The sequence below is a fragment of the Aricia agestis genome, chromosome 6 (genome assembly GCF_905147365.1).
Source record: "Aricia agestis chromosome 6, ilAriAges1.1, whole genome shotgun sequence".
Classification (NCBI taxonomy): Eukaryota; Metazoa; Arthropoda; class Insecta; order Lepidoptera; family Lycaenidae; genus Aricia; species Aricia agestis.
Genome location: NC_056411.1, coordinates 2619302 through 2641934, shown reverse-complemented (window position 1 = coordinate 2641934; position 22633 = coordinate 2619302). Strand labels below are relative to the sequence as shown.

The 22633-nt window shown below is 37.2% G+C and overlaps 2 protein-coding genes across 2 annotated transcripts; one reads left to right on the top strand and one right to left on the bottom strand.

The window, feature by feature from the left end:
* The first annotated feature begins 3691 nt into the window (after positions 1–3691).
* On the top strand, positions 3692–17754 carry LOC121727581 (chitinase-3-like protein 1). The gene is made up of 9 exons (XM_042115487.1): positions 3692–3791; positions 5986–6162; positions 12243–12343; positions 12895–13056; positions 13157–13260; positions 13556–13716; positions 15220–15374; positions 16317–16683; positions 17204–17754. Exons 1-9 carry the CDS (start codon positions 3734–3736, stop codon positions 17380–17382), a joined length of 1464 nt encoding a protein of 487 aa, XP_041971421.1. The 5' UTR covers positions 3692–3733; the 3' UTR covers positions 17383–17754.
* A 186-nt stretch (positions 17755–17940) lies between these two features.
* Positions 17941–19142, bottom strand: LOC121727583 (allergen Tha p 1-like). The gene is made up of 2 exons (XM_042115491.1): positions 18964–19142; positions 17941–18160 (listed from the first exon to the last, which is right to left on the bottom strand). The coding sequence occupies exons 1-2, from the start codon at positions 19130–19132 to the stop codon at positions 17976–17978; spliced, it is 354 nt and encodes a 117-aa protein (XP_041971425.1). The 5' UTR covers positions 19133–19142; the 3' UTR covers positions 17941–17975.
* Positions 19143–22633: the final 3491 nt, after the last annotated feature.

Sequence of the window (22633 nt, the reverse complement as noted above, 5' to 3'; positions counted from 1 at the left end):
TGGTAAATGTTTACAAACCTACCCCAATTTATTCCTGGGTGTTGTGGTCTAAGTTCCAACCTAACCTAACCTGCTTTTGGACTTTCTGGATTGTGTTTGTATTTGTTTTGGCCCCCTTTAGGGGGGGCTACGCCCCCTCGTCACCCCCCTTCGGTATCCGTGGCTGAGTAGTTAAGTAAGACCCACTCATCACAGCCTTGAGATGCCTTAAAAATACTTCGTAAACATCAGAAAACAGATGATCTTATCTGAAGATTACGAAAATCTGAAATGCGAATTTCTTCTAAACGGAGAGTTTACTGGCGGTGGAAACGGTAAGTAGGAGTTTTTCTCACCCAAAACAATCGTCCTTAATCCATGTCACCAACATTTAATTGACGTAGGTTCCTAAATCTTAGCCAAAATTTTCTTTTTGTATGGCGAAAAAAAAAGTATTTTCGCCATACAATAATACCTATATATAAAAACATAAAAAGTATGAAAAAAAGAATTATTTCATACTTCTTATATTAGGTCATTATGAAAAAACAATATATAAGGATATTGTTTTTTCATTGGAAGTCGGGTTAAATTTTTGTTACTTGAAAATGATAATTCATAATCATTAATCTATTGGAACCTACTTGGTAGGTACCTACCAATGTTAAATCATTCCAATTCTTGGGTTTTATGATTGTGTAACTCCTTATCGGGTAACAAAGAGTGCCGGTAGTACTTAGGTAACTAGCATTAATACCAGCGATAAAAATAATCCTGTATACGTTTTTGCAATCACTGTCAATATTATCTCTAACATAGGTACAGATTACAGGCAAACGCCGCTAACTGGGCCGCTGCAGTTTCGCCCCTGGCGGGTCCGGCGGCCCAGCAGCAAGCGGAGGAGAGACCGGTGGGTTTTAGTGGGTAAACCTGGGTGCTCTTCCTTACCGCAGCACCTGGCGAGTCCCACATATCCCGGCGGCCTTTCCCCCGGGCTGTCGGGAATGCGTAACGCATTTCCCAATGATAAAAACAAAAAAAAAGGTACCTACAGATTACAGAGCTACACAAAAAGTACCGTACTATTAGAGAAGTTAATTATTGTTATTTAATTTGGATGCGTTATGTCAAAACTCAAACCCAGCCGACAGATTACGACTAGTCTATTAATATTATTAACTAGCTGTCCCGCCAAAACTTGTTTTGCCATAAAATGATTTTCCCTGTTTTCCTACTTTTCTCTTGAAGTTTTTTCTGATTTTTTTGGAAGTGAAAACTTCTCTAGCGGCGTTGAGCACTTTTGTGGGATGGGTAAAAAGAAAAACTGTGAAACTGGCGTCAGATTCTCGTGCTGATCGAAAAATCGTAAGACGGTTGGAGAGTAGTGTTGTAACATCGAAATCGATTAATCGAACAATCGATTGTTTTTTTTTCGATTGACGATATTTTTTAATCGATTGTAAGGGTTTCGATTAAGTAAAAAAAAACCGATTTTGTAAAATCGATTTTCATAAAAAATGGGTAAAAAAAATAATGCACAACGTTAATAATCAAGTTTTCACTTCTGCCGGCACTCCCGGAGTGCAACCCGTCTTTTTTTCTATAGATCTCGCGGAACCCGAGACCTTTCCAACGAATGCAAAACCGTGGAAATCGGTTCGTACGTTCTGGAGTTATAGCGTCAGGAAGGAAAACCCGACTTATTTTTATATATTAAAGATATTTGCCTATGAATCAATTTCTTCGATGGTACATTATTTAACGAACGACCTCTGTGGCTCAGTTGGTGGGCTGTTGGTAGCTGAAGCCGGGGGTCGCGGGTTCGAATCCCGCCGACGGAACAAAAAGTTTTCAAATTTCCTGGGTCATGGATGTGTATTAAATACATAATAAAAACCTTAAATATATGTATAGTATAAAAGTATCTATACTAATATTATAAAGCGGAAGAGTTAGTTAGTTAGTTTGTTTGTTTGTTTGTTTGTTTGAACGCGCTAATCTCAGGAACTACTGGTCCGATTTGAAAAAATATTTCAGTGTTAGCTAGCCCATTTATCGAGGAAGGCTATAGGCTATATTTTATCATGTTGAGACTAATAGAAGCGAAGAAATAGAGGAAAATGTGGAAAAAACGGGGGGAAATTATTTGGAGGGGCACATTTGAAAGCGCTAATCTCAGGAACTACTGGTCCGATTTGAAAAATTCTTTCAGTGTTAGATAGACCATTTATCTAAAAAGGCTATAAGCTATATTTTATTACGCTAGGACTAATGTGAGCGAAGAAATAGTGGAAAATGTGGAAAAAATGGGGGAAATTACTTGAAAGGGCTTATTTGAACGCGCTAATCTCAGGAAGTACTGGTCCGATTTGAAAAATTCTTTCAGTTTTAGATAGCCCATTGCTTGAGAAAGGCTATATGCTATATTTTATCACACTAAGACTAATATCAGCGAAGAAATAGAAAAAAATGTGGTAAAAACGGGGGAAATTATTTGAAAGGGCTTATCTCACGAAACACTGGAGCAATTTTTCTGTTATTTGGCACAGATAAGAAGTAAACCACGTGAAGGATTATAGGCTATTTTCGGTGGACTAATTTGTCTGTGAAATATCTAATTAATTATTTACGCGGGCGAAGCTGCGCGGAACATGGCGGAACGTTATATTTCGTGTGGTCACGACATCACGCGTAAACGGCTGGACCCATTTTGCTGAAATTTGGTATAAAGATACTTTGAGTCCCAAAAAAGAACATAGGATACATTTTGTCCCGGAAAAATGTACGGTTACTGCACAATATACTTTTATGATTTGCGCGTAAACTATTCAATCTATTTTGATGGAATTTGGTATGGAGATAAGGATAAGGAGAGAGGTCGGGAAAGGATAAGGAATACAATTTTTTTTTTTCGGAAAATGTACGATTCCCGCACAATAAACTTTTATGATTATCGCCTAAACTATTTAATCTATTTTGATAAATGGAGATGGAGCATGGAGCTTGGAGATACTAATTTGAATCTGGGACAAGGAATGTTTTTTGTCCCGGAAAAATGTGTGGTTCCCACACAATATACTTTTTTTTTTAATTGGATAGGTTTTTTTAAATATTACAAGTATTTAAAGATCGTTGTCCGATCAATTTGTGAAATATGAAGTTTTAAAGTGGAAAAAATCATTAGAGTCCTGCAGTGTCGCCCCCTTCTACTAGCTACACGTTTGCTTCTGGAAATGTGAAAAAAATCACGGGAGTCGGAAATATGCTGAATTTAAAAGTAATAACGACTAAGAAGACTTCATAAGTTGTTGAGTAGTAGTCGATCAACTAAAAATATATATTTGGAGAAGTATAAAGGAACTTTTCGTTAAAATTCCTAATATACTCGTAGTACAGGTATTAGTATGAAATATGAAGTAAATTTTTCGTGAGAAGCTTCATTTTGATAAGACGAACAAAAAAGGAGGATGTCGCTCTTAAATTATATAACTATTAACCGAACGAAAAAAAAACGATACATTTATTTTTAGCAGGATTTAACGGTGCGATCACATACCTATAAGCCTATCTGAGATCGCTCCAGAAAAACAAATCACGTATTTACCGAAAGCGATTAACATAAATAATACTTCAGATATAGTTTATTTATTATAAGATTAAAGAACATCCATATAAATATATCTAATCTTACTAATAGAGCGATAAGGCTAGGTATAGGCTAGGCTATTTCCTGCAGTCAATCGCTGGCCGCAAAATGTTGTTGTACGCGGCTGTCTTGGTGACGGTGCTCAGTTTCGCCGCTGCTAGTGAGAGTAAGATGCTAATTTAAATCTTAACTAAAACTAACTGTAGTAAAGCTAGATTAAAATTAGAGTACGTAGTTTTACAATTTATGTCTTCCCTTATAAGTACATGTACTGTGTTCGTCACTTATGGTTTTTTACAATCGCTAAATTGACCAATAGCTTACGTTTCTATAGATTTTTTATTTCTACAGTTCAGCTTAAATAAATAGCAAAATCTATAGCATGTAACCAAAAACTTCTAAATCAATTGTTTCATATTTATTAAAATTTAAAAATTTTGTCTCATTTGGTGATTGTGAAGAAGGCTCTCGTTTTGTTCACTCAACCCTAAAAAAGGATTAATATGGCTTATGACAAAATATATTTTCTTGTTTAATGTATTGTACTACGATGGCGCCTATTTTATTGAATACAGCCTACGTATTGAATAAAATAGGCGGGTTTCACATTTCAGAAACGTGATGCTACGAATCGCTACGTCGTAGCTACCTGCTACGCGGATGCATCCAAAATATTGCATCTGACCCACAGAAATGGATCTTGTCCGCAGGGACAAGTCAAATTCAGTCCGGCCGGATCAGCCTTGGTTTCCTAAATAGGCCGTTATAGGTCACGGATAGGGGCTGCAGCGTCCTAGGGGGGTGGCAGCGTCCATAGAGGCCCTACAGATTTCGCACATTGGGCGGCAGACATAATATAAAAAATATAAATACGGCATTGGGCCGGGTTGATCGGCCCACCCGTATACGCGAGTCTTGTTACTTAAAGGCGGGCCTTATTTTCCCGATCCGATCATCGTATCCGTATCAGTGTGTGATAAGCCCCGTATCGAGTTGTGGATGCCTCGATCTTCATAGTAGTCCTTTCATGATCGGACAAAAACCCGCCTCGACATGGGACGAGCCGTATCTCAAATGTCGTATCACTACCCGTCCGCATCGAACATGATACGTGTCGGCAATACGGATACGGTGAACGAATCGGGCAAATAATATACTATCAGAGATTTGACGACCTCTGTGGCTCAGTTGGTGGGCTGTTGGTAGCTATAGCCGGGGGTCGCGGGTTCGAATCCCGCCGACGGAACAAAAAGTTTTTTTCCTGGGTCATGGATGTGTATTAAATATAATAATAATAAACATTTATTCAACAAACATTCACATCACACTACACTTAAATACACATGTTACACAGATACAAGGTACAAAAAAAAGAAATAAAAAAAGCAGGGAACTAAAAAAAGAAAAAAAGACAAAAAAATAATAACAACATAAAAGACTTATAATTACCCTATTATAAGGTACCCTGATGTAACTGTGCGATGCGAAAAGATTGTCGAAAAGGATTCCACTCAGGTTGTGATCACGGTGTATAGGCACCGCAATCCCTGGTTTTCTGTGGATTCCATAGTTGTCAGGCGATTGACAGACAACACGCAGTATTTTATAAATATATAAATAGGTACTTATGACGTATATTAATATTATTTTAATATTTAAAGTATTAATACTCTAAATATATATTAATAATATAAAATGAATTAAATAAATAATATATCGACGCTATAATATGTGTATCATAATATAAAAATCTTAAATATATGTATAGTATAAAGTATTATATATATTTCCGTTGTCTGGTACCCGTAACACAAGTCCTTCAGGTACTTACCACGGGGCCAGACTGACGTGGTGTGAAGCGTCCATAGAAAAAAAAAAAGAGAAGTTGGTTCATAGGTAGATGGCGGACCTACGTAATTTGGTCGACTTATGTCAAACCTAGACGACATCACGATCATAAAGTTAATATACCTAGCGGAATAGAGCAACAATCTCGAGCTGTCAAACGAAACCAAAATTGGTTTAATCCGTGTGTAAAAATATGTGTACGTATACACTTACACAAGCATGATTGAACATGATTTCTATGAGATTAAATTGTCAACGTGCGGCACGTGCCGACTGGACATCAAAAAAAGAGTGCTGCTGTCATGTATCACACGTCTCTTTTTACCACGCACTGTTACTTGGTATAGTGACATCTCTCTTGCTCAGGCCTTTGTTTCTCTATTTCGCTAGGTATATTAACTTTATGCTTTTAACTGACATAATCCGACCAAATGACGAAGGCCCGCCACATGAATCAATTTCTTCGATGGTACACATTATCTGATCCCGGCTTACTGTGTGTTGTGTTCCAGAGAAAGTGGTCTGCTACCACGGGACATGGGCCACGTATAGATCGGGGCTGGGCCAGTTCGACGTGACGGACATCGACCCGCATCTCTGCACTCACGTCATATACTCCTTCGTGGGCATCAATGATCAGGGAGAGGTCATATCGCTCGACCCCTATGTGGACCTGCCCAGCGGTAAAAGTAAGAAATGTTTGCCTCGCGCATTACCGATGAAAATCGCTTAGGAGTGCCGGTGAATCTTCGTTAAGAGGCCGGGTACAATCAAAATTCTCATACATACTCGTACGTATCCAAAATCATTTTCACACACGAAAATAAATATTTAAAATGTTTGAGTTATTTTACAGCTTAAAATAGTAATTATCTAGATTCCTGCGTAAAAATTTACTACAAAATATTTAAACACTAAAAATATAGTAAAACACAAAAAAATATAATATAAATAAATAGTAACTTTATATATACTTATAGTTAGCTATAATAGTAACTATATATATACTATAGCTAACTATATAGCTAATTATATATATATATATATATATTGTATACGTTTTTGAGGACTAATTATCCTTATTAAATAGTTAAGCCTAAAATTTTGATTATTTTTGAGTATAATTGTGTTTAATACATACGGTTTTGTGGCCAATAAACATTTGTGGAACTTTATGTGAAGCACAATAACTTAATCAAGACACCACCCACCAGCTGATTCATCTCTCACAAGTAAATCAAGTTTTCTTTTAATTTTATAATGTCACAACTAAGCGAAATCACTAAGGCACAGCAAAGCCTAGAGGAACTAGTGACGAGAAAAATGGAAGAACTTCAGGCCCAGCTCCAGTGCGGTTCTGCCAAAGACACAGTCGCTAAAGTAGCTGAGGAATTTCGCACATTTAGGGACTTGACTTATGCTATGCTCAGTCTTCTTCGCAAGCAGATATCTGAATGCTTAAGTGCTATTGACACGATGGAGTGCAGGTCGCGCAGGAAAACACTCATTTTCTCCGGTGTCCCCGAACATGATGGTGAAAATTGTTCAGCACTTGTACTAAACATCATTCACAGTAAGCTGGGAGTAAATGATGTGACAACTAATTCATTTAAAGCTTGCCATCGTCTCGGTAACAAGGATCCTACGAAAACCCGGCCTATTCTCGTTAAGTTTACTTCCCTTGTAAATAAGAGTGCGGTATGGAGAGCTAAAACCAAGCTAAAGGGCACTTCTACATCGCTTAAGGAGTTTCTAACTAAGCCACGGCAAGCACTGTTTGGCAAGGCAAGGTTTCATTTCGGCTTGAGGACATGCTGGACACAGGAAGGTGTAGTGGTCATCAAGACTAATGATGGGAAGCGACATAAGGTGATGTGCATGGAGGAGTTGCAGCCTCTGATGTCGAAATACCCTAAAGTAACTCCTGGAACATCCTCTATTTCAAAAGAATAAGTAGCACTGCATGTCTCCCAGGTTATTTTGTTTACATATGTCTCTGACTTATTTGTCACAGTGTGTAATTGTTTGTATATTACGTAGTCGTACATTTTCACGATGTTTTTAGTTTTATAATTTAATATGTTAAAGGGTATTTTCAACACTTGTTTGCTGATTTAACTAAGAAATTTACTTTGTTTTGGTAAAAATTGTACAAACTAGACAACTAAGACTGAGTGAGAGACTGAACTTTAACTTTAACCTTAACTATAACCGGAAAAATTGACAGATGTCGTATGAGAGGGTGTTTGGACGCCATATTTAACTTTAACTTCACCCACGCCTCTGGTGCAACCCAGTCTTATTACTATAATGTCACTTGTCAAATGACAATTTATGTCAAATTGACATAAGTCAACTTCTTCTTCTGCTTTGATTGGATAACTCAACCATAATGTAACAAGTACTAATAATGTTATAATTAATTGTTTATTAGAAAATAATTTCATATCAATATGTTTAACTATTTTGTCTGTTGAGTTAATTGCTACCTATGTAATTTTATTTCTTAGTCGGTTGGCGGGTGGTACAGATTCACAAAATTTGTATTTTTTTTTTTATTTTAATTTTATTTTAATTTTCTTTATTTAATTATTATTTTTTACACTATAATATTCATATTAATAATATTATCTATTTTATTATATTTATTATTCTTATCTTAAGTGTACATGTCTGATACTGAATCTTATTTTACTGCCAATGAATCAAGTTTTACTTCCTCTGATGACGATAACTCTGTTATTACATTAGGTGATATTATAAGTCATAAGTTTAGCTACCAAAAGAACAGCGTTATTAACATTTGTCACATTAATGCGCAAAGTATTCCAAGTCATTTCAGTGACTTGACTGAAGCGTTCTCTGGTAAAAATGTACACGCTGTCCTGATTTCAGAGACCTGGTTTAAGCCGCATCTTCTCTCCACATCATATGCATTGCCTGGTTACGTTCTGATACGCAACGATCGGATTGATCGGCGAGGCGGTGGTGTTGCCATCTATCTCCGTAGTGATTTCCCCTTTAAAATAATTGCCTCCTCCCCTTCCGTATGCTCTGCTGCTGCAGAATACCTTTTCCTTGAAATCGGCATCAAAGGCACTAAAATAGCTCTTGGTGTAGTCTATTGTCCTCCTTGTTCGAATTATTTCTTACAACTTGAGCCTGTATTGGAAGTTTTGAGTTCGGAATATGCACATCACATCGTCATGGGTGACTTTAACACCGATCTATTAGATCAATCCTCCTTACGTACATCTAAGCTTACACAAATAGTCGAATCAGCTAATCTCCATTTTTTACCGCTCTCTCCCACACACCACAACATCAATGGTAGTGACACCTGGCTGGATTTAATTCTTACATCTAATTCCGCCCCGATCCAATCCCATGGCCAATTCCCCGCTCCTGGTTTTTCTCACCATGACCTTATTTATATTTCCTACACTTTAAAACCACCTAAATCTCGTCCTAAAATAATATCTAAACGTTGCTTTAAAAACATGGATTTGAGTAAGCTTAGACATGACGCAGCTAACATTAATTGGGAGCCACTACTTAACGCTTCAACCATCGACGACAAAGTTGACATTTTTAATAATATTTTAAATAACCTTTTTGATATTCACGCACCGCTTAAAAAAGTCAAACTAAAACACAAACCAGCACATTGGCTTACTGCTGAAATTAGAACGGTAATGAGGTGCAGGGATCGTGCCTACGCGAAATTTAGACGTGATCGTTGTGAGGCTAATTGGAATAACTTTAAATTGGCTAGAAATCGTTGCAATCAGATGATACGCAATGCCAAACGCCGCCATATTCTCGAAAACGTTGCTTCTTCATCCCCATCTAATATTTGGAAATTTCTTGAAACAATCGGTGTGGGTAAGTCAAAGGATCTTGAACTACCTAGCAACATCAGTCCTGATGATATAAATCTCCATTTTTCCAATACTAATGTTCTGGATGATAATGCTAAATTTCGGTCATTATGGTACTTAAACAGCTTACCTAGTCCTAATCTTGTGCCACTCCAGTTTTCTCCTGTTACTACGGACGAAATCAACAAGACAATTAATTCTCTAGTGTCTAAAGCTACGGGTTGTGACGACATTAGTCGACGCATGATTACCTCTATCCAAACCCAAATATTACCTACGATCACCCACATTATTAATTTTTCCCTTGAAACTTGTGAATTCCCTTCCTTGTGGCGCAAAGCTCACGTCCTCCCGCTTCCGAAGGTTCCCAATCCCACTCACCCTACACACTTTCGTCCCATATCCATCCTTCCCTATTTATCTAAAGTTCTCGAAGCCTGCGTTCACAAACAGTTGTCCAGGTTTGTCTACCAAAACGATTTACTTTCACCACATCAATCCGGTTTCAGACCTGGACACAGCACAATCTCAGCACTGTTAAAGGTGACAGGCGATATAAGAGCGGGCTTTGAGAACTCTAAGATTACAGTCCTCGTGTTAATAGATTTCTCAAATGCGTTTAATAATATCGATCACGACATTCTTTTGGCAGCCCTTTCATGCCTAAAGATTTCGTCTGTAGCACTAGCATGGATTTCTTCCTATCTACGGGGACGTCGGCAGTCTGTACGCACAGATAAGTCATTCTCCGATTGGCTAGATCTTGAAACGGGCGTCCCTCAAGGCGGTATTCTTTCTCCACTTCTCTTCTCGATTTTTATAAATCTCATCACCAAAATACTTCGCAGTGCGTATCATCTGTTTGCTGATGATTTGCAAATATACAGTCAAGCCGAAATCGAATACCTACCATCTGCTATCGATATAATAAATCAAGATCTCGATGCTATAAGACATTGGTGTAGTAACTTTGGCCTGACAGTTAACCCAGCAAAATGCCAAGCCATTTTAATAGGTAGTGCCAGGAATTTAAGCAAGATTGATCAAGGTGCTCTTCCACCAGTCATCTATAACGGCTCTGTCATTCCATATTGTTCGAACGTTAAGGACCTTGGATTACACATTGATTCGACTCTTACTTGGCAGCCACAAATCTCACACGTCTCTCGCAAAGTCACTGGCATCCTGCGATCCCTGTATCGGTTAAAAAACTTCCTTCCTTCTTCAGTCAAGTTAATGCTCGTTCAGTCACTTATCTTTCCCATCATCGATTACGGTGATGTGTGCTATTTCGACCTAAATGCTGACCAACTTAATAAACTTGATCGCCTACTCAACAACTGTTTAAGATTTATTTTTAATTTACGTAAATTCGATCATGTTTCCACCTTTCGATCTAAACTACACTGGCTACCAATACGACAGCGCCGTTCTACTAGGGCCTTGTGTATGCTGTACTCCCTGTTGCATCACCCCAATGCTCCTAAATATCTAACCCCCCTTTTCCAATACCGTTCCAGTACCCATGACAAATCCCTTCGATCCTCTAACAATGCACTCCTTTCTTGCCCTTCCCATAGATCAGACATCATCCACTCGGCTTTCAACGTACAGGCTATAATACTCTGGAATGCTCTTCCTCGAGAAATCAGGCTAACCAAAACCAGGGACACTTTTAAACGCAAGGTTCGTGAATTCTATTTGACGCAATTGGCACGAAAGTATTAAATATTTGTTTTAATTACACTTTTTATTTTATAATTTATTATTATTATTCTATTAATATATATAATATAAGTATATATGTAAGTATATATTATGTATGTATATACATTATTATATATGTAGGTATATTAAATATACATTATTTATATATGTAGGTACTAGTATTTTTAAATTAAGTATATAATATTATATAGCATGATGATGTTTTTATATAAATATATGTAGTAAGAAATTTGTATTAAATTAGGCATATTTTTATGGTATCTTTAGAGTAGTTTCATATCACTAAGTGAAATGCTTACTTATGATCCTAAATTTAGATTGCATTTTGTTTATTTTCTTCACTTACATCTTTTCGCACTTTTGGCACCTACACAATTTTGTTTCTGAACACCTAAAGGTTGACTGGTAGAGAATGCCATCTGGCATTAAGTCCGCCTATGTACTAACATTGTGCAAAAGTATAAATAAATAAATAAATAAATATATATATATATATATATATATATATATATATATATATATATATATATATATATATATATATATATATATATATATATATATATATATATATATACAGGGTGTAACAAAAACTAGTGATAATACTTTAGGGTGTGTACATGTTCCTTGTAGAGAGTTCACTGTGAAAGTAGCAGCTCTGAAAGACGAACATTTTTTTTCACTTTTGTATGGGCAAGGGCCCGAGCGCCACGAGTTTCCCCATACAAAAGTGAAAAAAAAATTTGGTCTTTCAGCGCTGCTACTTTCACAGTGAACTCTCTACAAGGAACACGTACACACCCTAAAGTATTATCACTTGTTTTTGTTACACCCTGTATATACAGGGTGTAACAAAAATTAGTGATAATACTTTAGGGTGTGTACGTGTTCCTTGTTCCGAGTTACTGTGAAACTGGCAGCGCTGAAAGACCAAATTTTTTTTTCACTTTTGTATGGGGCTCGTGACGCTCGGGCCTTTCCCCATACAAAAGTGAAAATTTTTTTTTCGTCTTTCAGCACTGCTACTTTCACAGTGAACTCTCCACAAGGAACATGTACACACCCTAAAGTATTATCACTTATTTTTGTTACACACTATATACTTAGAAGAAACACAACTTACTCAATTTGTTGCCTTTGATGAAATTATGTTTTTTCAGATGCTTTCAGGAACTTTAATGCTCTGAAAAAGATAAATCCAAAACTAAAAACCTTACTTGCTGTCGGAGGATGGAACGAGGGATCATCGAAATATTCAACTGTAAGTTTTTTTTAATCAAAATCCGTCTAACATTTTGTAATTTGATCGACTGTATTGAATGTAAATTGAATAGCATTTTTTTAGGGTTCGGTACCCAAAGGGTACAAACGGAACCCTATTACTAAGACTGCAATGTCTGTCCGTCTGTCCATCTGTCTGTCTGTGTGTATCCAGGCTGTAACTCAAGAACCGCTATAGCTAGACTTTTGAAATTTTCACAGATTGTGTATATCTGTTGCCGCTATAACAACAAATACTAAAAACAAAATAAAATTAATATTTAACGGGGGCTCCCATACAGCAAACGTGACTGCAACACATAGGCACTTGAAATATACTCAGTTATATTCATAATACTCAGTTATATTTGTACTTTAATAATCTATAATAAAATTTAAATAAATTAAATAATTAAGGGGAGCCCCCCATACAAAAAAAATACAATTTTCAGCCTATTTTTGCTCGATTGAAGTACAAAACCCTTCGTGCGCGAGTTTAACTCGCACTTGGCCGGTTTTTTATCTAACATTCTTATTTCAAACTTTTCCAAGATGGCCGCTGACGCGAGTTTGCGTGCGAACTTCGTGAAGAGCGCCCTGAACATGGTGCTGACATACGGCTTCGACGGCTTTGACCTGGACTGGGAATATCCCGCGCGACGAGACACCACCCACGGTGATGCTGATGTAGATAACTTTACCACGTTGATCAAGGTACATAATATTACATACTCTTTGTTTCGGAATGTTTGGATTTTAAGTTTTAGCTTGATAAAAAAAATACAATTTTAAATTAATACTTAACTTTTTTTAGGAACTGAGGGTACAGTTCGACAAATATGGCCTGTTGCTATCTGCAGCCGTGTCACCTACTAGCGCCACCGCGTCGCTGTCCTATGATATTCCAAGCATTTCCAAGTACGTTTTATAAAATATTAATTGTGTATTTCTGGCGAATGTTAAATCATTTTTAAATTTAGTTGAGAGAGGCTGATTACCTGATTTTCTGTCAAGAAATTCCATATCGCGCATCAGATGGACATTTTAATAAAAGTGGGCCCATGGTATCTCTCGCCAATCGCAGTTTGAAAGAAGGAAGGGTGATCTTGTATTAAATAGACAGACAATTGGACACAATAGTAGTAGAATCACCAGTTTCCAACGTAGGTATATCGACACAGAAATCAATGCTCTCAATTTAAAAACATTGAAGGTACTTGGACTTCATTAACGTGATGACGTATGACATGTACGGTCCCTGGGAAGCCGTGGTGCTCCATAACTCGCCGCTGCATCGGGGAGAGGGTCAGGAAAATGAGGCGAGGGAAGACGTCAACTCCGCTGATGTGTCCCTGGACTACTGGTTGAGTCAAGGTAATGTAAATCCCGGTAATTACCAAATAGGTCCAGGCCAACCCCTAGGGCTAGGGCAGTGTTCCGTAAAGGGTGTGCCACGGCACACTAGTGTACCGTGGCCAGTAGTATATTCCAAAAAAAGGTTACTTTTCATGCTTGACATTTTACTAAGGGCCTGTTTCACCGCTTTCTGATAAAATGCCTAATAGGCTATTCACAACTTTTTTGACAGATTCTCCATACTTGATCTGTCAAGTTAATTGGTGGATAGCCTTATCAGGAAGTGGTGAAACAGGCCCTTAATATAATATTACTAGCTGTTGCCCGCGACTTCGTCCGCGTTAGCATAGTAGACCACGTCCCAAGTATTTTTGTACAAAAATATTCAATATACAGAATTGACCTTCCTTATAATATTTAGTTGTTCCGCGCGGCTTCACCCGCGTAATTTAGGAATTTCACGCAACCGTACATTTTTCCGCAAAAAATACCCTTCACGTGGTCTATTCTTCATGTTTGCCAAATAACATAAAAATTGCTCCAGTAGTTCTTAAGATAATAAGCAATTTCATATAATATTTCCCCGTTTTTTCCACATTTTCCTCTATTTCTTCAATCATGCTAGTCTTAGCGTGATAAAATATAGCCTATAGCCTTCTTCGATAAATGGGCTATCTAACACTGAAATAATTTTTCAAATCGGACCAGTAGTTCCTGAGAGTAGCGCGTTCAAATAAGCCCTTTCAAATAATTTCTCCCCGTTTTTTCCACATTTTCCTCTATTTCTTCGCTCCTATTAGTCTTAGCGTGATAAAATAAAGTCTATAACCTTTCTCGATAAATAAGCTATCTAACACTGAAAGAATTTTTCAAATCAGACCAGTAGTTCTTGAGATTAGCGCGTTCAATAAGCTCTTTCAAATAATTTCCCTCGTTTTTTCCACTCTTTTCTCTATTTTTTAGCTCGTACTAATATTGGCGTGATAAAATATAACCTATAGCCTTCCTCAATAAATGGGCTATCTAGCACTGAAATAATTTTTCAAATCGGACCAGTAGTTCCTGAGATTAGCGCGTTCAAATAAGCCCTTTCAAATAATTTCCCCCCGTTTTTTCCACATTTTCCTCTATTTCTTCGCTCCTATTAGTTATAGCGTAATAAAATATAGCCTATAGCCTTCCTCGATAAATGGGCTATGTAACACTGAATTTTTTTAAATCGGACCAGTAGTTCCTGAGATTAGCGCGTTCAAACAAACAAACTCTTCCGCTTTATAATATTAGTATAGATTTTTCCACATTTTCCTCTATTTCTTCGCTCCTATTAGTCTTAGCGTGATAAAATATAGCCTATAGCCTTCCTCGATAAATGGGCTATCTAACACTGAAAGAATTTTTCAAATCGGACCAGTAGTTCCTGAGATTAGCGCGTTCAAACAAACAAACTCTTCCGCTTTATAATATTAGTATAGATTATGGCGGCGTTAGAATAGACAAGTAGTAAATTACTATGTTCTTTAGGCTGTCCACCTGAGAAGTTGCTGATGGGCGTACCGTTCTATGGACACACGTTCAAGTTGGCCGACGCTTCGCAGAGTTCTGTAGGCGCTCCGTCTGCTGGCGCCGGCATCGCGGGGCCCTTCACGCAGGAAGCGGGCATTATTGGGTATAACGAGGTAAGACAACGCTAGTCTGAAGGTTATCTACATAACCTGCTGGCTAGTGTCCAATTTTATCCGAGTATGCATGATTGGCAAATACGAGCCCTTAAACTAGAAATATCATTGTCAATCTGAGTTTGTGATTAGACATGGTTTGTGGCTATACATTATTGAATGCCCTGGATCAGCACTATAAGGCCGTGTTCACACCAAACCGACTGTGAGCCGCCGAATGTGAGCAAACTCACTGTGAGCCCCAGTGTCAACGTAATTTATACGGTATCGAATGTCCGCGCCTACGCCTAGCGTATTGTCGGTTAGGTCTGAAGGAAAAAGTGAATATGTATAGAAATACAATAAACTGCGTAACGTTCGCTCACATTCGGCAGCTCACAGTCAGTTTGGTGAGATCACGGCCTAATATGATCTGTGTAAACTTATCTCAATTCAGACAAGTGGCAAGCGATTATCGTAAACGCTAACAAAATGGGGATTTGACATTAGTATTCGCTAGCGAAGCGATGACTTATGTCAAATCGCATACATTTTGTTGGCGTTTACGATAGTCACTTGCCACTTGTCTAGTAGGGCCCATCATCTATGATCTAGTACAGCTATCCCCAACCCACGATCCACGGGCCGCATGCGGCTCGCCGGGACTCGTATCAGCTGTGGCCCGCGTGATGTTAAACCATTTTGAAATTCACGCCCACCGACAAAATAATGTAAAGTCGTCGTGAAAGTCGTGAAATTTGTTTCACTTTTAAATCATTAATTTTGAAGAACAATATTTTTAACCCTACAATTTTTTGTTGCGGCCCGCACACCAAGACCAAACTATGTTTGTGGCTCCTTTGAAAAAATAGTTGGAGACCACTGATCTAGCACCTTCTACCGTATTATGTCTCCTGTCTGGCACTAACACTACTCGTAATAACAAAGACTGCTTTCTTCCAGTTCTGCGACATGTTACAAACCCAGTCGTGGGACGTTCGCTACGACCCCAAAGCCAAGGTACCTTACGCCGTCCTTGGCAACGACTGGGTGTCATACGACGATGTGGACTCCATGGCCAAGAAGGTCGAATATGCTATCAGCCGTGGCATAGGCGGTGTCATGTTATGGAGCATAGAGACTGATGACTTCCACGGCATCTGCGGGGAGAAGTTCCCTCTACTGAACACCATCAACCGAGTGATGGCAAACCAAATACCGACTACGAAGCCAACGGTTGCTCCTTCTACTGCTAAGCCAACGGTTGCCAGTTCAACTTCTACGACGAATAAGCCATCCAGTACAGTTTCAACCACTGCTTCTATCTCAGGTATGAATTTGAATAGAAATTTGAAGTCGTTCGCTACAAAAGATGCAATTCCGCCAAATAATGTGCTATTGCAATTTTTTTCTTAATATCTTCTACCTGCTTTGCTATGATGGAATATTAGAATGGCCTATCATTGCCATTACGATTTCGCAGTTGTCCAATATAAAATCATTGCGATCACTGGCAATCAAAGACGAATACCTTTAACGTTTGTATTTGTAGTTTCAATAAAAATTTTCACTATCTAGCTATACTCCACTCGGGCTAACTTGTCGCTAGCGGTCATTGACTCCCTGTCAAAAACCTTGTCATTTTCCATATAAAACCACGATAAACAATATCTGACACTTCATTGTCAATCGCGGTTTACATGGAAAATGACAAGTTTTTGACAGGGAGTCAATGACCGCTAGCGACAATTTGCCCGAGTGGAGTATACTAGACTATAATTTTTGAAATGTTGCCTTCACTTGGTCATCTCTGAAAGTAAATAAGTTATAAGTCCAACCATATTCTTCAGGTATCTGCAGCAAGCTCGGACCAACACGGAATCCGGCTGACTGCTCGACCTACTACATGTGCGTGTACGACCGCTCAGGAGGCATCTCCCCAATTCTCATGCACTGCCCCAAATATACTTACTGGGACCAGAAGCACCTCTACTGCAATTATCTACATGAAACTGATTGTAAAGTTTAGATGGTCATATACTTACGTACCTTGTTACCCTATCTATTACTTCATATCACATTAGTGTTTAATCATGGACGAATTATATATTAGGTACATGTATGATTTCTCTTTGTTAGTATTTTTGTATTAAATTTTGTATGTTTGTTACTTTTTCAGTCAAAAAATTACTAGAATAAATTAATTGATCAAAATAGTAGTAGTCAAAAATAGACATAGATTAACTTTTATCTTACGCAGATTTATATTTTAATAATGTCGTTTAGATTGGAATCCACATTATTATTATATTCAGTTCAAATTTTTGTAAAAACATTTGCGGGTAGTCTGATTTTTAGCCTGGATTCACGGTTTTGACTTTGACAATTAGTATTCCGATTAAAATTGTTTTTACCTACGTTTTTACGAATGTTTTTATACCTACATAATATAAAAAACAACATTTTGTAATATTATCATTATATTTTTATAATAAAAGTTATTATTAGCATCCTTATTTTATTAAACATACCATGATTTGTTACTTTTAAGTGTCCCCAAAAATTCGTAAAACAATGTTCGTGTAAACGCAAAATAAATGTTGGTCCATCCGTTGGTTGTCTTTAAAACTTGCCCACGCTGGCGAGTAGTTTAGGCACGTGTATGCCTTCAGGATCGTACTTCTTCAGATAATCATTGTAGTCGCTAGGGAAGTGTTCCTTCAGGCCCTTGAGGAAGACCCTAACCAGGTGTCTCTCTGCGTCGTTGCACTCCCGGCAAGCGTCGTCCACTACCTCCCGTAAGTGAGCTGTTAATGAGTCACAGATTAAAGTCAGCTGAAGAAGAAAAAAAAAACAAACTGGCGCAAGGCCTTCTATGTGCAGAGGCCTTTCGCCATTTTGTTTTTTTCTGAGCTCTTATATTAGCCTCTCATACAATATTTGACATAAACTGGTATTCTTCAACGTTTCGATAACCCTATAGGATTTTTCTTTGCCCTCTGCTATTGTCAAAGCAATAAAACTAGCCATATAATAATACACATATTTACGCACGTTTTCCAGTCTAGCAACTATCCTAGACTGGAAAATGTGGTTGTTGAAATGCTCTAAATGCGTATGTGACACTAACTCTTCTCGTTTCAGTTTAAGTTGAAGGGGAGTGACCCAATTTCACCAACGATTGTTAAAGTTAATGCTCTATTTAGTGTTACCTATTTCGCTTTTCATATGAATGGAAGAGAAGACATGATATTTTAACAAGCTGTAAACACTAACAGACGTTGGTGAAATTGGGCCGTCGCAGATCAGTGATCAAACGAGTCGTTATTGGTTTATTCATTATTGCAATCAGACTGCGAAATGTTATTGGCAAATACCCCTTAAGTTTTGTTAGCGATCTATTAATCCCACTTTTATGAGTGTTACACTCATACAGCAGGGCATTTTAACAATAGTAGGGTACATAGGGGCGGAAAAAATTCCGCCCCTATGTACGAACTCTGCCGCCATCCTAGCACGCTGCCGACCTCCAGAGGACGCCATAGGCGGCTGCCGCCCAAAGGCCATGGCCTATAATACTGCCTATACATAAATACAGAGCTGCACTTACTCTTATACAACAGCGTGTCTTGAGTACACGGGCCCTTGTCGAGGTAGCAGGCGATGTGCTTCTTCAACTCGGTCGGGTTGTTGACCACCGCGTTGACGTCCTCATTGTCGTTAATGTCGGTGTACGCTGAGCATAACGCGATGATGCTTAGGAGAATTATTTGCTTCATTTTCTGAAAAAATCAAATCAGCTCAGTTTCTGAATTAACCTTCAAGCGGGCGTACACTATTTTGCAACGGCAATGGTCGCGCGTAACCTAAAAGACGTCGTAGGTGAATTTGGGAAACAAAACACCTTTCATTCATTATTATGTATTATTTCATAAATTTAATTATAACTCTTTTTAAAAGTAATCAGTTCACCCAGAAAATTAAACGTATTTTAGTAAAAACTTAGTTATAAAATGCGATGACCCAAAGTAGCTTATCTTGTGTGAACAGAAAAAGTGATTGGAATTATTTTACCCTAATTCCAATTTTTTCTTCATCTAGCAAAAACACTCGATGTTATCCGTCAACGACGACCTAGTTTTATTTATAAACATATAATTTACTTCAATTATATGAAAACTACATATAAAATTATAAGAGAGGCGCGCGGAGTCTTTTCGACGCCGGCGGCGCCGAGACCAAAACAATTGAGCTCCTTGCTGCAAAGGGGGTGCGGAGAGTAAGTGTAAGCTATTTATTTGGTAGATAGATAAATTATGAAAAGCTACTGAGAGAATGATACGTATTCAACCGCGGTTCCCGCATTATAGCATTTATAGCACGGAAGTAAAGGTCGTAAGTCCCAAAATTGTTTTTGATGATTACTTAAAAATTAAATACAATAAGTACTAATATTTCATTTAGACATTTTATGAAGTGTGTGATCGTAGTAGTGCAAGTTATTGAATGATAGTTAGTCAATAAGTGTAACAGATATTTGTTGAAAATCCCAGAAAGATTCATAATTTCGAAAAATAAAACTCTCGAGTCAAAAATAAGCGAATCGTTTTTTCCGTCAGGCCTTTAATTTAACCGCCACTGCGTCCGACCTTAGACAGCTGTCAACCCCGAACCGTCCGAGGGCGCAGATAAAAAAATATATATTAGTGTAGTGACTAGTGAGTGACCCCCCCAAAATTTCAGGCTGCGACCGCGCCTGCGTTAGGCAAATATCAGATAAATATACATTGATTAAATAAATCTCAATTTCATTTAAGTCAATCGTCTTCCGGGATCGTAATACTTAATAGAAAACACAGCAAAATTTTACATCTCGCTCTTAACCGTTCGGTTTCTACACGGAAAACGCGTGGTTCCCGCTGTGTCTGAACAAGCACTTAATTTATAAGTCAGTTATAAAGGGAGGTAAAGTTCTAATTCTACTCACCAGTAAGTAATGTCTTGAAATGTTTTAGTAAATAGTAGAATTTTCTACTGTTTTAGCAGCTTCAATGCTTCAACGTCACCTTATGAAAACCTTGTTTCCGTTCACAGTTTAAATATGAGTTTTCGTAAATAAAATATCAATAAAATTAAGACGCGCTAATAAAATTGCATAAAGTATTTGACAATATATATAAATATGCGTTGAAATTCACTCTATCATACAGAATTATAATATTAATAATAATAAAAAATCAGCCAAGTGCGAGTTGGACTAGCACACGAAGGGTTCCGTACCATTATAGAGCAAAAATAGTAAAAAAATGTGTTTTCTGTATGGGAGCCCCCCTTAATTATTCATTTAATTTTAATTTTATTATTAATTATTAAAGAATAAATATAGCTGAATAGTTTGTGTAGGTACATTAATTTTCAAGTGCCTACCCGTTGCCATCATTGGTACCGAGCAATAAATGTTTGAAAAATCACGTTTGTTGTAATGGAGCCCCCCCAATATTTAATTTATTTTGTTTTTAGTATTTGTTGTTATAGCGGCAAAAGAAATACATAAACTGTGCAAATTCCAACACTGTAGCTATTACCAGAGTAGACAGAATCTATTACCGTTCTTGAGTTACCGCCTGGAGACAGTCGGACAGACGGACAGACATCGAAGTCTCAATAATAGGGTCCCGTTCTTACTTACCCTTTGGGTACGGAACCCTAAAAAATGAAAATATAATTATTAACAATAGAATAAATTTATGCATAAATTATTAATTATTTCGTGCATGAATAGAAATTAGTAATTACTTAAGAGGGCGACTAACCCCAAAAATCAAACATCGTCCTTCTCTCTTCACACTCACGTCTTTCATATTATGCAAGGTGAAAAAGAACGACGCGAATACATCGCCAAATTAGTTTTTTCGCAATAACTCGATAACTCAACAATATTTTAAAAATCCGCTAGGTCGATCTCTCAATGATAGAATTTTACACAATGTGTTAAAATATTAACTTAGTTCAATGCACGGCTATGGCAGTAAATGAAAAATTCGTAAAAATTAGATGCATCTTTGTGATTTTTTTCTATCAAGAACATTTTAAGATATCGTGTTTTTGCTTTGTAGTATCTAGTTTTAGAAAATGAAACAATTCAGGTCTTATTTTCAAGTATAAAAATGAATTATAAAATCGACACTTTAGGGTTAGTCGCCCCCTTAAGCCCAAAGTAAAAATGAATAATAAAATGATATGTTGCGAAGTCAATGGAAATAGTTAATTATAATTAAGGTATTTATGAAATAATTATTGTTGCTTTGAAATTGAAAATTATGAGGTAATGATAATGATATTTTAAAGGGTTTATATCTTTAAGTATTTTAATGTTTAGAGTATGCTAATGTGCCTCATTAAATATTTAATTAAGTAAAGGAAATATTGTGATTTGCAACTTGCATAGACTTCTTAGATTAAAGTACCTAGACGAAAATTGAAGAAAACCATAATAGCCAAGGAGCCAGCGACAGCCAGACCTACGTCATTTTATAATAGCTGAAAGTTCTTCTGTAGATACATGTCCGATAAATCTCGTCATCTATCGCCGGATACTTTTGACCAACTCCTATTTGTCAGACACCTCTAACCTAAGGTAAAACTTAACTATTTTACATTAGGCTAGGGGTATCTAGCGATTTCATACTCAGGTATCTATCGCGATGGCCGCCGCAACCTGGCCGCTGTGGCCCTTTAGTGCACTATTTATTTTGGAAATTCGGCCAGCCTTAAAGCTTAGGCTAGTGTGTATGCGGCCAGCCTAAAGGTGAAAAATTCCTACAGTTATCCCGAAGAAAATAAGATAAAAAATTGATCTTTTTATTATAACGAAGGTTCGGTTTACCATCAGGTTTCTCTTCAATCTTCATTGCATTAGTACCTCTTGAAGTAACCCTGACCCAAATTCTATGGTTTGTCATGGTCGTTTTAATCATAAAACAAAATGACAAAAATCTGACTGTCGCTGGCTCTTACTCTATAAACATTTAAAGGCTCGTAGTTTTTCCTAAATTACTCACTTATTTTATTGTATTTATACAAATTAATTAAGTAGATACCAAATGTATTTTGCTGACTTCTACCTATTTAATTAATTCATTCATTTGCATTAATTAATGCGTAGTATGGCTGTGTCATAAGTCACGACCCCTGTGATTTTTTTTGGCGTAATTTTTACTAATTTAAAAAAAATAGTAAAAATTACGCCAAAATTTTATTTTAAAAATTTTAAAAAATAT